At 41.6% G+C, this 17,196-nt stretch overlaps 1 protein-coding gene across 4 annotated transcripts in view; it reads right to left on the reverse strand.

Annotated features, from left to right (window-relative positions):
• The window catches only part of LOC308281043 (uncharacterized protein), an 81,278-nt gene extending 65,047 nt beyond the window's left edge, over nt 1-16,231 (reverse strand). For all 4 annotated transcript variants that reach the window (XM_080721107.1, XM_080721106.1, XM_080721105.1 and 1 more), the window contains exons 1-2: nt 16,083-16,231; nt 5,303-5,647 (exon numbers count right to left, since the gene is read on the reverse strand). In XM_080721107.1, the coding sequence (XP_080577233.1) occupies nt 5,303-5,647; nt 16,083-16,206 (469 nt within the window). In that variant the 5' untranslated portion in view covers nt 16,207-16,231. The remainder of the gene's footprint in view (nt 1-5,302; nt 5,648-16,082) is intronic.
• Between the last annotated feature and the right edge of the window lie 965 nt (nt 16,232-17,196).

The raw sequence follows: 17,196 nt of genomic DNA on the forward strand, positions 1-17,196 counted from the left end.
GAGGGGTCAAAATAGGGTTTAATGATTTTGAATCCATTGCAAGCATTGGCTTTGCACTAAAAACATTCCTTGGGCTAAAAACGGACCATCACAGAGAGTCATCACTTTTCACAGTTTTGGGTCCATTTTTAATCCAAGGAATGTTTTTTTTTTTCTTCTTTTTTTTAATGGTTATTTGAAGAATTTATATAAAGAGTTGCCATTGCATTTTGCACTCAGTTGCACTGACTGCACTCTGTTATTTGAACTGAAGCTATCCTACAATTAATAAATGGCTTTAACTGCGTTACTAGGGCCCAAGGTGGAGGGGCCTTAATTATTTTATACTTTAGCTATTGAAAAATAGCATAGCAGATCACAGCGCAGCGCTGCGAGCTTGTAGATCTGCTATTTTTTGAAAAGTTGTGAAAATGTGTGCAAATCTTTAAATATATGTATTAGAACATTTGTAACTCAAATTCTGCTTCTGGGGCGTCCCTGGAACTAAATATTTCGAGATGGGGGTCTGTGGCCAAATACATATCATTTTGGGGGTCATTCACGTGAAAAAGTTTGAGAAGCACTGACATAGAAACAGGTCTTTCAAAAAACATTTTCAAAATGTAAAAAAAGAAAAATATGCAGATCTACAAGCTCGCAGGGTGGCACAGTGAGCTTGTAGATCTGCTATGTTTCAATAGTTAAAGCACAAAACAATGTGAAATAATGTGTTCCCAGTCTAAATGGGTTACACACACACACACACACACACACACACACACACACACACACACACACACACACACACACACACACACACACACACAGTGGGACCTTATTAGCCCACATGCTGACAGTGCCACTAGTGTATTCTATCGTACGCGCTGCAAGATGAGAACCACAACAAAAGATTTTCATCACCTGAAAAACTACAATCCCGGCGAGTCAACAGTTTGAAAATGCGGGTCTTACGTGCATTAACATTAGTCCGGGAAATAGCGCAACAGTGTGGCTAAAACAGCCACCACACTGTACCAAAACAAACACATGCACTTTTGCGCCACATACAGAAAGCGTCTCAAAATGATATGATGAGCGCATGTGGACATTCTTTGACACAGAAGAGCAGGTAGCCGTGAGGGGATGATTATATGATGTCATTTAATCACTGTTTTTGGATCAGCACTTTTGACCCACAAGGTGTCAGCCTCCAGGAAGAAACCCCAAATACAAAGGGAATCCATAATTGCTCATAACAACCACACCAGGGGGATTAATGAAGTACTGTCAACCTCATAGACACATGAAAACCAGAAAAAGTGCAAAACTATGGCACCACCTCTTTAAAGCGGCTCCACCATGCATATAAAACTCATATTTTTGTATAAATATAGGCTCAAAATTGACACCACGTAACAGCACTAGAGTCCCCGAAGAGTGACAGAGTCTGTTTTGGAAAATCCAATCGCTGTTGTTTTCTGATGATAAACACACTTGTGTCTCTCTGTCAGCGACTTGCGGACAGATGCATGCATGGATGTTACACAGATATTGGTGTCGGCAGAGCCTTCAGAAATATGTGACCGCATCGCCTATAGTTGCATGGGTGTTACACAGACATCGGCGTACGGGGCTTTGCTTTTGGTGTGACGCGAAATCCTGTAGTTTTCAAAGTAAAAAACAAAGTAAAAAGCAAATATTGATTGATTGATTGAAGACTTTATTAGAAGTTTGCATAGGAAAAGGTACAGTTTCATGACGGTACAGTTCACTGGTACAAGGTCTACTAAAAGGAGATCCATGAAAAGACTAAGCTTATTTCCATAGGAAACCATTAAAGTATCTCATATAACATTGAATGACAGACAAATAGAACACAGTACTATGCAGTAGATATGTAAAGAAAAACTAAAAAGAAAACAGTAAGTCTAAACAAACAGTAAGTATATACAAAGAAGGGGCAGGGGAGGGGAGGGTTGGGCTAGGTTCGTTTTTTTTACCAGTTGCGAACGGCTGCTGCCTGTAAGTGGTTTTTCAGGGCAATCTTAAAGGATGCTAGTGATCCACACTCCTTTATGGCCTTCGGTAAGGCTTTCCACATTTTGGTGGTATAGCAGAAAAACGAGTTTGACCCTTTGTTGGTTTTGACTCTGGGTTGGAAGTGATCTGTGGCGCTGCCTCTGGTGTTGTAATTATGGACATCCTTAATGTTTATAAAGTATTTTGACAGGTACTTGGGTATCATAGTGGTGTAGTGTATCTTGTACACCAGGCCCATTGCAAGTTGCTGTACTCTGTCATCTACTCTGAGCCACCCGACTCTTAACTGGTGAGTAGCGGTGAGGTGAGTCTGATAGGGAAGGTTAAGCAGGACCCTAATTAGTTTATTTTGGGCTGTTTGGAGTTTAGTTTTAAGGGCTTGTGGGGCGTCACAATACCATACGTGAACTCCGTAGTCAAATAGGGGCTGGATTATTGCACCAGCTATGGTCTTCAGTGTGTTGAAATTGACCATTGATCCTCTGTAGGAAGCGAGTTCGTTGGTTGATTTTATTTATTACTTTAGAAGTCATCTTTTCGCTGGAAAGATTAGCTTCAAGGATACATCCTAAGTAAGAGATTTCATTCTTTCGTGTTATGACCTTGTCACCCACTTTGATTGTGAAGTTATCGACTTTTTTTGAGGTTATGATTTGATCCAAAGAGGATGGACTCAGTTTTTCCCAAGTGAATTCATAATTTGTTGTCGTTAAGCCATGTGCAGATCTTACTTAGTTAAGTGTCTTTTCAACCTGCAAGTGGTCCTTGCCCGAGACTAGGAGAGCCGAGTCATCCGCGAACAGGAACAGGTTGCAGTCGCAAGCAGATGCCATGTCGTTCACGTATATTAGGAACAACAGAGGCCCCAGTATGCTACCTTGAGGAACACCACAGCTTACTGGGAGGGGGGGTACAGGGTAATATGGCGCTGGCAAGGCAACAGCAGTGGATGGAAGAGAAGAGGAGAGAGTGGGGATGGAGTGGAGCCCGCACCAGAAAGTAAGTGTGTGTGTGTGTGGGGGGGGGGGGGGGGGGGGGGGTACTATGGAAAGGTTCTCTCCTGAAAAGCACTCCCGAGGTGACGTCGCTTTTCAGGAGAGAACCGTTCGGACACACCCACTCTGGGCCAATCAGAAAATCTTAGGGTTGGAAAACACACAAAGAAGAAAGAATATAGATATAGAAAAAAAGTGTTTTATGGTGCAGTCCCTTTAAGCAATTTATCTTCTCTTCTATTTTGAGGGCAAAAATATGAATTAATCCCGCCCTTTGTACTGTCGGTAATTTTTTTGAGGAGAATAACCTTGGTCTATAACGTTTAGCTATAACAGAGGGGGCGTAAAGTATTGCATAACATACTTATATAACATACTGGTCTCGAGCCCACGTTTTGTTATTTATATCAGGTCACACTTGTTGGTGATGATGTCTCCTAGAACGCTGCTCCTCATTGGCCAAGGGCGCAAGCAGAGCACGCCACGAGGTGTGCGCTGCTGGCCTCACTGAATGCTAATGAATACATTACCAAGAACGCTCTTATAGAATCCTTCAAAAAAGGCAGTCACCTACATACATACATACATACATACCCAGCCAATTACTGTACTTGCGCACTCTGCTTACGCAAGTAACCAGAAAGGTGCAATTCTGGGAAATTGCAAGTGTGGTTGCACTGACGCGAGTCGTGAGGAATCAGCTGGGAAATTAATCCCATCTTACTATATATATATATATATATATATATATATATATATATATATATTGTGATGTCAAGTGAAGCATGACCAATCCTGTCTGACTGGACATTATATACTGTATAGCCCGTCTGGCCTTACAACGCAGATAACTTCAGTTAAAAGGTCAACAAAAAAGAGGTTCACTTTCGCTGACAAAAGGTTCTCTGACCTATGGCAACCACACTACTAACAACTAGAAAGATGCAATTTTGCCACGACTATATTCTGCAGCAAGTCAACTGTCATGTGAAGCGCAATCAATACTCGAGCTGGCGCCACTCCTCAAATGTTTTTCCTTCAATTTCCAATTGCATCTGATTCACAAAAAAGTTTATCTAGTGGTGAAAATAAAGTTTTCCCAGAACTACAGTGTGTTGCCCTGTCGGGCAACCATACTAACTAGAAAGATGCAATTGGAAATTGCAGGTGAGACGTGACTATATTCTGCAGCAAGCTAACCATCATGTGGTGCTCGACCAATACCAATAGTTTTTCCATCAATTTCCAATTCACCCTTTGTCAGCCTTTTGATTGGTCCATGACTGGCCAACCAGAAAAATCATTCTCTTTTGCTAACTGGGGTGTAGTTATGCAGTGGGACAAAGTCCTCATTCATTCATGCATTCATTCATTCATTCACATCAATACATTTAGCCTATATTTTTTTTTTATTTTTTTTTTACTTTGTCATGATAAATAGGAACATTTTGGAACACCATGGAGTGAATACACAGTGAATATTTGTTGAAATGATACAAAAATCTCTATGTGGATTACTAGCTTTGCATAGCATCTCCTGCTCTGCATGCTGCTGGCGGTTGAAGGCTGAATTCCAGCCGGGGAAGAAGCACTAAAAACAGACACATGTCGCGGCACGGTGTGGTGATGTGCGGTACGACCGTGGCACGGTACGGCGCTGCACGGTCATATTGATTTTGATCATTATAATGAATAAGCTTCAACAAAAATACATTTTATGTTGAGGGTGAGGCTATACTTCCTCAATTTCCTGGTCAGGGCAAGTCAGCCTTGAGGAACTGCTCTCTCTCTCTCTCTCTCTCTGCCCTCTGCCTGGATTTTCTTTCTTTATTTATTTTTTAAATTTCTGATTAAACTAAGAAAAACATGTATTTTCGTGGGAAAACCCCTTTTTTCAATGTAACTACTGTATTTTTTTCTTTTTGTATTAATATCACATAAGACTTTCTTTTTGTTCTAATTTTTACAATGTGAGTGGATTGAGGGAAGACCTTTTTTGTCCCACTTAGTAACAGAGCGACAGGGGGTGGGACTTGACAAAGAGTGAATTGCATCTGATTTCCATCAATTTCCAATGGCATCTGATTCACAAAAAAGTTTATCTAGAATAAGGTTTATCTAGTGGAATAAATAAAGTTTCCCCAGGACTACACTGTGTTGCCCTGTTGGCCAACCACACTAATAATAAAATAAGAATTGCCAATCAGAATGAAATCTGACAAATCTGACGGATACATCTTGATGACAACAGAGATATGAGTTTTACCGATTTGACCGCTAAAACTTACCAACTCGGAGCTGGATCAAACTGCTGCCATTGGCTGCTTTTGGAGCAAAACACTTGTATGTCCCCTCGTCTGAGAGCCTCGCCCTGGACAGCTTCAGTGAGATGTTACCATGAGACAGCTCCTCAGTAAACAGGAAAGTCCTCTGCTTGTACAGTTGGTTGCTTTGGCGGGCCTGGAAACGTCCATCTTGGAGAACGTGCACGAATGCCGACTTCAGGTCGGGTCTGGACCACTCCACTGTCTTGCTCTCCATGTCAACAGGTGGTTCAATGTGACAAGGAAGGGTCACGTCATCGCCCACTTTGACCAGCACCTCCTGAGAGGACCCGATCACCTGTGGTTGCCCTTAAAACAAAATAAAGCAGGTTTAGTGTGGCGATAATCTAAAATGTGTCATGTTATTGTGACCGTAGGTCACAGTTAACTATGGAAACCGTCACATCATGTCAGTAACGTCAGAGGGTAATGCCTCAATGTCTATAGCTGACATCACAGTGTTGTGACATCACATTCCGTACTTGTCCCTTGTATGCCCATATATGGAGATCCCTGACATCCAATATTTCCAATATGGTCCAATGTATATGAATAATGAATTCCGTCCTGCGTGACCTCGCCCTCTGCGCGACCTCACCCTTAGGCGTCTTACTGGTTTGGATATGCTGTTTACTTGTAGTATAGCCAGAGTTGGGGTCCGTTACTCAAAAAAGTAATACATTACCCATTACACATTACTTTTGAAAAAAGTAATGCCTTACTTTACTTGATTACTCCCTGGAGACAGCAATTAGTTACACTACTTGTTACATTACTTTTGCGTTACTCTATAAACATCGCCTGAGATGGATTGCAAAAAAAGTTGTTCTACTTGGATAGAATGCTTGAATGAGCGTGTTGAGGGTGTGCGTGTGGTCTGTGGTGTGTGTGTGTGTGTGTGTGTGTGTGTGTGTGTGTGTGTGTGTGTGTGTGTGTGTGTGTGTGTGTGTGTGTGTGTGTGGGAAGAGCGCCTGCAGGAGACTGTGTGACTGTATGAGAGAGAGAGAGAGAGAGAGAGAGAGAGAGAGAGAGAGAGAAAGGGGGCGACGGAGCACTAGACACATATCTCGTTGGAGAGTGTTTGTTGTTGTAATGACAGGCAGCAGGCTCCATGGCAGACTCACAGCCTTGTAACGCAAGTAATGACTAAAGAGTTTGACCAGTAACTGTAATGTGATTAATCAATTTATATTCTATATTATTATATTTATATAATATATATTATATTCCTCGTTACCGAGCAAAATAGTGTGATTACAGTAACGTGTTACACCCAACTCTAAGTATAATGTAGCCTACGGCACAAACGCATTCACTCAACACAACATTATAGTGCATTCCAATCTGATTTATAGTATGACATTGTTGCTTGCCAAACAAGAAGACATACAAGCAACAACAAGGGTCACACTCGATGGAGTAGAAATGTAACTCAACAGTCTACTTTTAATGTATTGATGTCATTAGCTCAGCTGCATCCTGTTTATAAACTTTTTCTATCAAATTGATAACTACTTTTAATGGAAAATGAAAACCTGCATTAAACAAATGTTAAAAGCTGTATTAGATTGCATCGTATACTTTACGTGGTTTATTTGGTGGGGACATTAATCACTCGTTGCAAGCATATTGGTCGGCTACTTTTGGCAAAGAGATATGGTGTAGACAGAAAAGAAAGATCCAACTACAGAGACAACTCAGGCCAAGTTTACAAAATAAGTCTGTATTTAAGTGGCTACAACCTTTTTGGAACAGTGTATCCTTATCATTTCAATAAGGGACACATCTTTTAGTTTCCAGGGCACCATTCTGGGCACCATTTATTCCTCTGAACCACTGGGCCTAAACACTGAATACAGGAAAGGTGGGCAAACGAAAGACTGGGCACTTTGGTGGGGAGAAGAGTCGGTACTAGCCAGTGGCAGGGGTCATCATGCCAGCTTGTGATGGACATTTTGATCAATAGTGTGTGCCAGCGGCTACGTCATTGTAGTCCTTAGCGGCCATTTCTTGGGACAAAACACAGGTGTTTCAATTGTTTGATTGCATAGAACTAACGCTATAGTCTAATCAGAACACCTGTGTAAGGCTGTGTTGTCCCAAGAAATGGCCGCTCTTAGAACTACATTTGGCACACCCTATATTTAATTTTTGTCACAGACATACAAAATAACTGGTCAATCATTTTACCAGAAACCCAAGTGAGGGCTAATTCAATAAGAAATGCACTCTGCCGAGGTGTGAACTTGTGCCATGGCCTACTTGGCCATGGCAGATCCTGCCATGAGGTGCACTCACCGCTATGGTCTTAAACAAGAGGACAGACAGACAGACATACAGACAGACAGACAGACAGACAGACATAACCAGCCGATTGCAGTACTTGCATGCTATGCTTGCGCAAGTAATACGGTTAGAACAGAAAGGCACCATGGGTGCTGCTCTGAGCCCCAACAGTCTCATTGTGGGCATGAGATCTATTTTAGCTACTGCATTGTCATCTTATTATAGACCGCTAAATAATGCAAAGAGTATAAGTCAATAGTTAAACGTGTATAATTATGGAAAAAGGGTAGCACACACCAAACAATAATAAAAAACATTATTTATGACTGATGATTGCACTTGACTTGATATTCTTTACATGGCAAAAGTAACGGTTGGAATTTCAGTTCTTTAGTTATTATGCAGTTATTGCTGATGAGACAAATACTTGGAATAATGATGAGTACACAAATACATAAATATAAATGATATTCTAACAGACAGACAGACAGACAGACAGACAGACAGACAGACAGACAGACAGACAGGCACTGAGCAGAGGAGAGCGCACCAGAACCAGACACAGAAAGTTTATACTTGCGGGGGGTTGATCAGCGTGCCTCCCACCAGAACAATTTAGCTACATATCCTATATATTTTACAAGCCTTCTTCACCATAAAGCATAGCAGCAGTAGGCCTATGATAATCTTCCAAATCAAATGCTATGATGTATATCGGGAGGACATCATGACTCATGACCTATTTGCGCAGTGCACGTATCAATTAATTAATTATTTGGACGCACCTGATTCCAAAGCTCTGATCTGTATGTCTACGCTCAATTCTGCTGTCAGACTGTTCATGTTTACATATTATCCCTTTGTCATTTAAATATTATAGTGACTGTGACAGTGTGACCTGTCAAACGGCTATGCACTCCATAGTAATCACATCAATACAGTAGATAGTTATTGGAATCAGGTGCGTCCAAATAATTAATTAATTGATACGTAGCCTACCATATGGGCGCATTTCATAATATGGAAGAATTATGTGAAGCATTTGCATGGCTCTTATCTCACAGTTAAGCCCTATGCAGGTGCAGTGCATATTTAACTGGGGACCCCTATTGTGAAAATAGCAGATCTAAATGCTCACATCACCTTGCAATGTGAGCATGTACAATTTCTGCCTCAAATATTTGACAATTGGTGTGGGGATTCAACCAGAGATGACATGCGCTTGTTAAATTAAATGCATTCCTGCAGCTGTGTGTGTATGCGTGCAGCGTCCCTCACACAAAAGATGCACACAGAGAGAGAGAGAGAGAGAGAGAGAGAGAGAGAGAGAGAGAGAGAGAGAGAGAGATGCAAACATCAACAGTCTGATAGCTGCAGGCAAAATGGCTCTTCAACAGCGGCGAAAGGACCAAATGCGTTTAGGCGAATACGTTTTAGGCGAATGTGCCAGTCACCGTTAATCTTACCCAGTTTCATCTTACCCCGTTCTCCCATAGCCAATGATGTGGCTCATTTGCAATTGCTTGGTCTATTGTTTGCCAATTCAACAAATAAAATAAAATACCTAAAACACTTCCTAAAAGTCTTCAGTTCAGGTGACTCTTCCTGGTGCCCATATTTTCCTAGTGTTCACAATTAGTGCCCAGTTTTTCGGGTGCTATTCGGGTGCTCACTCTTAGTGCCCGGTTTTCCCCGGTACAGTCTTCCAGGTGCCCACATTTTCAGTGCCCAGTGCCACTGCCCTCCCTTCCAACGTGCCCAGTTTTCCATAGTGCCCAGTAGGGTTGCAACGGTATGAGATTTTTAACACCGAAAATATCGTCCGTGTCAACACCGTGGTTATCAGTAACACCGTTTCAACCACCATTGCGTGTCTTGTCGTCTTGTGAGCGCTCAGTATTAGCCAATGCTACCTCAAGCTACAACAACAACCATCCGACCATTTTAAAAATTCAGATTTGTAAAAAAGCACTAACACTGTTAGTGTTACAACAGCCCTGCATTTTCTTGTTTGGCTAATCGTTGTTTTTCTGCCTATTGTCTCCTGGAACGTGCCCTGCAGGCTGCGAGTGGGGACGAGAAATCATGCAGTCTGAGCTGTGCCTCGCCCCATGGATGATCCCTTTTTTCTGAATCTGTTCTCAACACTCCCACACAAGGAACAGCTCCCGGCCTCCCGCGATTGAGAACCGAATCCCATCGTTCATATAAAAGAGCTGTTCAAAAGAGCGGAATCGTTGGCGAACGTCACATCTCTACTGCGCTCCTCGGGCTCGGGGCAGAGCAGAGCAGCGGATGCGTTTTCTTTTTATTTAACGGCGTTATCGGAGTGCAAGTAAAGTACTCTGTGTTGTGCTCGCTCACCGGTAACACCGGTAACACCGAGTACCGCTGCAACCCTAGTGCCCAGAAATGTTTTGGTGCCCACCTTTTCTGTCAGGAATCCTTATTCATCAAGACTATCATAATGTAGCCTATTTTGTTGAGTCTTGAGTTGTTTTACTTTTAAAAGAAGCCTCAGGCTAAAGATGCCTTCCACGTCACAGTTAAAAAAGAGAAGGACTATGCCCGCGCAGGTCGGCACCAAATTAACCTCACCGCCCATGATAAGTGGTCACTGCACTCATTTAAACATGCATTTCATGAAACTTCCAGATGCTGTTTTACTCTGAGTGTGGAGGAAGAATTTGTTTAGGATTTTTATTGTGATCTCTCACTCTTAAAATACATTGTAATCCTTTTAATCCAAACAGTTGCTTTTCAAACCCCATCTCCATTCGCCCCAGAACGGAGGGAGGGAGCATAGGCGGCGTGTAATGAAGGCTTAAAGGGATCCCTGACTAATACAACAAACATGCCTTAATACATTATGATTGTCCTCTATAACTACAATGTAAAATAAAAAATGCCTAAATTATTTTATTTCTTCTAGAAATAGCTAATATTTCACTCAATAGGGGTAATGCCTGTTGCAAGTTGATGATGTCATAAATGAGAGAGAAAAGAGAGAAAGAGAGAAAGACAGAGAGACAGACAGAGAGACAGACAGATAGAGATAGCGACAGCATTTATGCACCGCCCGCTACTGATTTGCGAATTAAATTGCACAGCAATATTATGACCTAAACATGGTCTAAACATGGTCTGGTCTAAATAAATGTCTAGCCCTGAATACATGACGGTCATACATAATGACCGTCATGTATTCAGGGCTAAATAAATGTCATCCATTTTGATTTTGAAACAGACACTTTGTTGTTGTTATTATTATATCTTTATGCTTTCTAATACTATTGCTTGTTATTAGTTTTGGTGCTAGCTAAAACTCTTTACCAGGCTTTGGAAGTCACTTTCACAGTCCCGTGGGCATGTGAAAGTGGATAAATGTCCCCTGATGAGGACACGCGGGCGGCACTATAGGCTGCCTCCACGTCTTTTTATTGAAGTCAGTGGGCTCAGCAGTGCAGAGCATGTGGAATGTAGCGCTCCTCCTTTCGTGGGCTTTGCTAGTTGCTCCAAGCAGCCCCCCTTTATTGTTGTCACGTGGGATGGGAAAGGCGATAAATGTGTCCGAAGGAGGATGGGCGGATGGCACGAGGCTGTCTGCGCATATGCTAGTGCCCTCGGCATAGCATAGATGTCGAATCGAGCGCCACAGCTTGAGTGAGCGACCTAGCCCTCCCTACTTTATTAGGTTAGGGGGAGTGATCTTCCTTTCTCCCTGTGTGTGAGTTGCTTATGTAGGCTGCTACCTGTATGCACGGTTCTCCATGTAGTTAATACAGCGTACACAGTACACTATCGTTTTAATCATGTTCAGAGCGATTTTTTGGACTATAGAGACATTGACAGCCAAGAAAAATCCATCAGAAGGTCTTCTGGAGCGCAATTGTTCACTCGCCGTCGGAAAGTTCACTTATTATTAAGATAATAAGCCTATTATGAATGACTGGCTAACGCACCGCTGTGCTGCACCCAGTGTTGGGCAATATTACTTAGGAGAGTAATCGTTACTTATTACTTATTACTCCTTGGAAAAAGTAATAATATTATATTACTTATTACTTGGAATCAAGAGTAATATGTAATATATTAAGTTACATTACTTTTTTTTTTTTACCCGCAAAATCTGTTTAGCCAGCTCCTGAATCCTGAATGTTCCAATACACTGAATCCAGTGTATTGGAACAATAAGAGTCTCTGGGATGCGATTAAAGAAATTATAATTGCAGGCTTTGTAATTAATTAATCTCAATTAATCACATTTTAATCACACATCAATATTTGACCTGGGAACAGTTAGAAACTTTTTTTAATAGATTTTGGTATACAAGCGAATCAATTAATAATTAAGACATATAATATATAACCCAACAAAACATTGCTTATTTTTTATTACATTTAAAACTCTCAGCTCTGTTGAAGACCCCTGCCTATATTATCCTTAAATAATAGGCTACATATTTTCTTTTCTGGCTAAAAAGTAGGGGTGGGCGATACTGGAAAAAAACATTATCACGATACTCTTCATGCTGTATCACGATACACGATATTATCATGATACTGTTTCATGCGAGTTTTTAGGTTTATTATGCTTATTAGACCCACACAGATATTCTATTGATAATCCATTCATTTTTATGCTGCAGATAGAAAGATAGATTGCCTAATCTATGATTTTTTTAATGATAACATATTTTGATTTTTGATTAAACAATTAACATTTTTTACCTCAAAATATTTACTAGTTGGTGTGATGATGGTTCAGGTCATTCATATGGGTCCCAGAAATGTTTTATGGGTTCCCTTAAAATGTTTTTGAGTGTTGTGAGCTTGTAGATCGGCTATTTTCAAAACAATTTGGCTAAATCATTTCGGGACCTCTCTGGGGGTCTCGACCCACAGGTTGACAACAACCAATGCCTTACCATTGAAACTTGGGGGGAAACAAATTACCCTACGACCAACCAAAGTCTTTTTACAGAATTACTCCATATTTTACAATACAGTTACAGGGGTTGACACTAAGGTCTCAGAGGCACTTGCCCGTCGGGCAAGTACAGGTCATGTTCTACTTGCCCTCAGGTCTTTGCCACTTGCCCCCCCCCGCAGCGGTGGAAAGTAACTAAGTAATGTAAGTACATTTACTTAAACACTGTACTTGAGTACAATTTGGAGGCATTTGTACTTTACTTGTGTATTTCCAATATGTTTACTTCTACTCCACTACATCTCGGATCCCAATATTGTACTTTTACTCTTCTACAATTATTTGAAAACTTTAGTTACTAATTACTTTGCAGATATAAATTATATTATAAAACATACAGAAACCACTGAAAATAGATGATCTGCAAGCTAGCATGTAGATCTGCTATTTTCAAACATTGTGTATGTTTACTTTTGGTACTTTAAGAACTTATTGATGACAATATTTTTATACTTTTACTCAAGTAAATCTTGAATTCCGTACTTTTACTTGTAACACAGTATTTCTATATCACAGTAACCTATTGATACTTTTAGTTTTACTTAATCATATAATAATCTATAATCATAGACTTGGTTGCTTGTTTCTCTCTCACAAACAACACCTGGCAACGCTGGACACCACAGCAGACGATCTGAGTCGGAGATGTGTTTATCTTAGTTAGCACAATGCTAACAAGCAGGCTGCCCAGCAGACTGTGCATACGCATGCTGCTCATGATTAAATGCATTATGTAGAGCAATACAGGGAGTGAAAGATCGGGAAAGCTCTGTTGATAACATGGGAAATAGACGCTTTGCAAAAAAAAAAAGAAAAAAAAAAGACGCTTCGCAAGGGGGAAAAAATAGAGGCTTCGCGAACATGTTTCACTGTTTTAGCGCAGCAGCCTCTGTATAGATTTAGTCACTTTTGCCCTGTGCTTCTGCACGTAAAGCATGTAGATTAATCTGGCCATGCTGTAGCATAATGTGAGTTTGTGTTTTCGACTGAGCTTACTAGCTGCTCGTTCGTTCAGTGTGTGTGTTTGTGGAGGGAGAGAGAGAGAGAGAGAGAGAGAGAGAGAGATGATTTTCTGTATGACTGTTTGTATCACGAGAGAAACGATACTCTGAAATGGCATATCGTGGCAAAGCTGTATCGTCGAGACGATAATTATCGCCATATCGCCCACCCCTACTAAAAAGTGTAGGCTATTTTAGACGTGAGGTGCAGGGGGCTCTGGGTGTTCCCACTAAGGAAAGTAGGCGTTCAACTCCCTAAAACCGTCTATTTCGGTGAGTAGTTACATTTTACAACAGACATGAGGCTTATTGGGCTCAGACAGTGGAGGCTACGCTAACTGGCTAACAGCAGCAACTCAGTCCGCAGTGGTCCACGGTGCTCCGCTGAGCTCCGGGGACCTTGGAGCTCCGCGGACGGTCTACGGCGGATCCCCGCGACGGACCCCCGCGACAGACCCCCGCGACAGACCCCTCCGCGGCCGAGAAGAAGTGCTTGTAGATTGTAAATGTCCCATCCATGTAAGCGCGTCAAACGCTGTATGCTCTGTGACTGTGACAGGCAGCGCAGCACTGACACTGGTCCATGCACTGGTCTCATAAGCAACGTCATAACTGTGCGCACTGCGCAAATGACTGATCTACAAGCAACATTGCATCTCTGTAAATGTATGTTGATATCTTGTAGATCTGTTCTTTTTCTGCAATCGGCAACGTGCTGCTACTATAGAGTAGATGAATGAACAAAAACTAAAAATCACGCTCAAATGGCTAGTAAGAGTAGCCTACTAACGAGAGCAGTAACGAGGCGTTTTTGGCGGAGTAATGCGTTATATATTACCGTTTTTGACAGTAATACCTTACACTACACGTTACTGGATAAAGTAATAATATTACAGTAATATATTAGTAGTAATTCGTTACTGCCCAACACTGTGCACCGCACGGAGCTACTGTACCTCGCCACCTCATCTAAACTACTACTCCTGCCTCTTCAAAACCTCTGGAATAAAACGGGACCCAACTTTGCTCTTTACTTTGACCACATATTCAGTCTACACTACACCAAATCTATTTTTGCCAATCTATGCAGTTTCAAAAATCAACAAGCTCACAATTGGGTTTGTTCCCCCTGGCATGATAGGATCTAGAAGTCGGTCGTTCAAGTGGTTTGTAATCAGAGTCAGATTCATATATTCCCCACAAATTACACAAGCACTGACTGAGATGGAGATCTGTCGTTTCTGTAGGCTATCTCCAAGTTACACAAGCATGAGATGAGATCGGAGATCTGTTTTTCTCTCCATCTACTCTACTCCCTGTGTTACAAAAAACATGTTTGCATATGCAGTGTTCAATCCTGGTAGAGACACTAATATTATGACCGCGGGGCGTTGTGTGCTTGTAGATCGGCTGATGTGATCAATTAAACATGCCACAATATAAAACCAACAGCCAGGCCCATTAGTCGTCAATAGATTTGAAACGTGGATATGGGTTTGCCTGTGCTATATGTAAATCCATTCCCATTGCCTAATTTTTAACTCAAATCTTTACTTCTGGGGGTCCCTGGAATAACATATTTTGGGATGGGCAGGCCATGGAGCCGCTCCGTGGACCAAATACATATCATGTGTGCATTTCCAGGGGTTAGCTGACATTTGGTGGGTGAACACTATAGGCACGATCATTGTCATTTTGTGTCCACAACTCTACTAATTTCGCCATACATTTTAGGCAGATTACCCCCCCGGACCCCCCTGCGGGCTGCGGCTTAACACATTAAGAAAACAACAAGCACCAAAACTTTCTATTGAATATTCAATTCTAGTTATTAGTTCATGTTTCATGATCAGACGTTTAAAATTTCATCCTGACGCTGTGCATACATTGGTCAAATTCTTTTTTTTTTAGCCCCGCCATGGGAGAGAGCTCCTCATTATAATGGACCAGAGCTGCACTGCTCGCCCATGCAGCTGCAGTCCATACCGAAATTACGCTCCGTGTCGCCGCTGTCGCGCGTAGACAACAAGCTCAGACCGTTGCGCAATGAAGTATAGCCTATGTCTCGATCATGGAGTTAAAAAAGAAGTAGGTCTCGATACGGCCGTAATGTCGGTTGAATAGCCAGCGCTCCCCAAAAAAATAATTGGTCTACTTAATTATTTATCCACTCACTAGTAGGGCCGGGTAGGTAGGCCTACAAAACTTTAACAGCCCCTCCCTGGTCCATAGCCTAACTGTAGGCTTATCAAGCAATTCAAGCATCAAACATCAAAAGCAAAAATAAAATAATTCGTAATGCTGGTCGGTGTGCATTCGTGTGTTGAAAATCTCCCCCAGTTAGAAGCTGCTGCACACTGTAAATAACTTTTAAAAGTGTTGTTACACTATATGGCTGTCAGACCGTCCACGGTCGACTCGTATGACACATGCATGGCTAATAAACTGTAGGCCGGCTTAACGTTACCTGTCCCATGTGTGTAGTAACAGCTGATCACCAGGAGAATGTGTAAATAAATCCACATGTTTACAGCACTGACACTGACTCTGAAGGGACTCAAGGGAGGATACGGGACCGAGTGAACCGCCATGATTCCCCTGCTCCTTCGTCTCAAGTAGTCCTGAAACGGAGTAACAGGAATACAGGATTGTTTTTTACTTTCAATTTCACCCTTGGATGATTTAATCCTTGGATATCTTTGGCTATGTTCCGTGAGCAAATTTTGGCTAGCAAATATAAGATTTCCTGTGGTCGATCTCTTCAGAATAAGAGTACCCCAAAGCCATTGAAAAAACGATTAATTTGTATATGATATACACGTTATAGATTAGCCTAAGCATTTAATCAAAGCTATAACGAAAATTATGTTTCTGTGTAAAAATAAAGTTTTAATGACAAAAAAATATAGGCCTACGTCATTTAAATACAATATAATGCTGTTCACTGGCGTGCATAGCAGTTCACTGGAGTGCATAGCCTTTACAAATTGGCCACTGGACAGGAGAAGGCTCTTCGTGTCGGGACTTCAAATTTTACACACGAACGCGTGCGTGTGTAAAAAGTTCTGACATGAAGAGTCCTCTGTTGTCCAGGGCCCACCTAGAGTCTGGAAATGTGACTTTTTTAATGTTTGGCCGCACAGTTGGAGGATCAGCAAATATTTGTTTACACCTCTCTGACTTAGCGGAGAGTGTGGTGTGGTAGAGGAGGTCTATCTGAACGTGTGCGTGTGTCAAAGGTTCCGACACGAAGAGCTGTCTCCTGTCCAGCGCCCACTAGAGTCTGAAAATGGCACCTTTTTGATGTCTGACCACACTGAACGGCCAGCAAATATTTTTTTTACACCTCTCTGGCTTAGCGGAGAGTGTGGTGTGGTAGAGGTCTCCCCGAAGTTGCGTGCATGTGTCAAAAGTGCTGACACGAAGAGCCTGTCCAGTGTCCAATTATAGTGTCCAATTTTTTTTTTCTCACATAAACATATTTTTTGTTGTATGGCTTTATTTAAAGGCTTAATTCATATTTTTAATATGCATATATAATTTGCATGGCATTAATTACTGTCATTTTATTTTGAAGGCGA

Source organism: Nannobrachium achirus (genome assembly GCF_963921795.1).
Source record: "Nannobrachium achirus genome assembly, chromosome: 3".
NCBI classification, from domain to species: Eukaryota; Metazoa; Chordata; class Actinopteri; order Myctophiformes; family Myctophidae; genus Nannobrachium; species Nannobrachium achirus.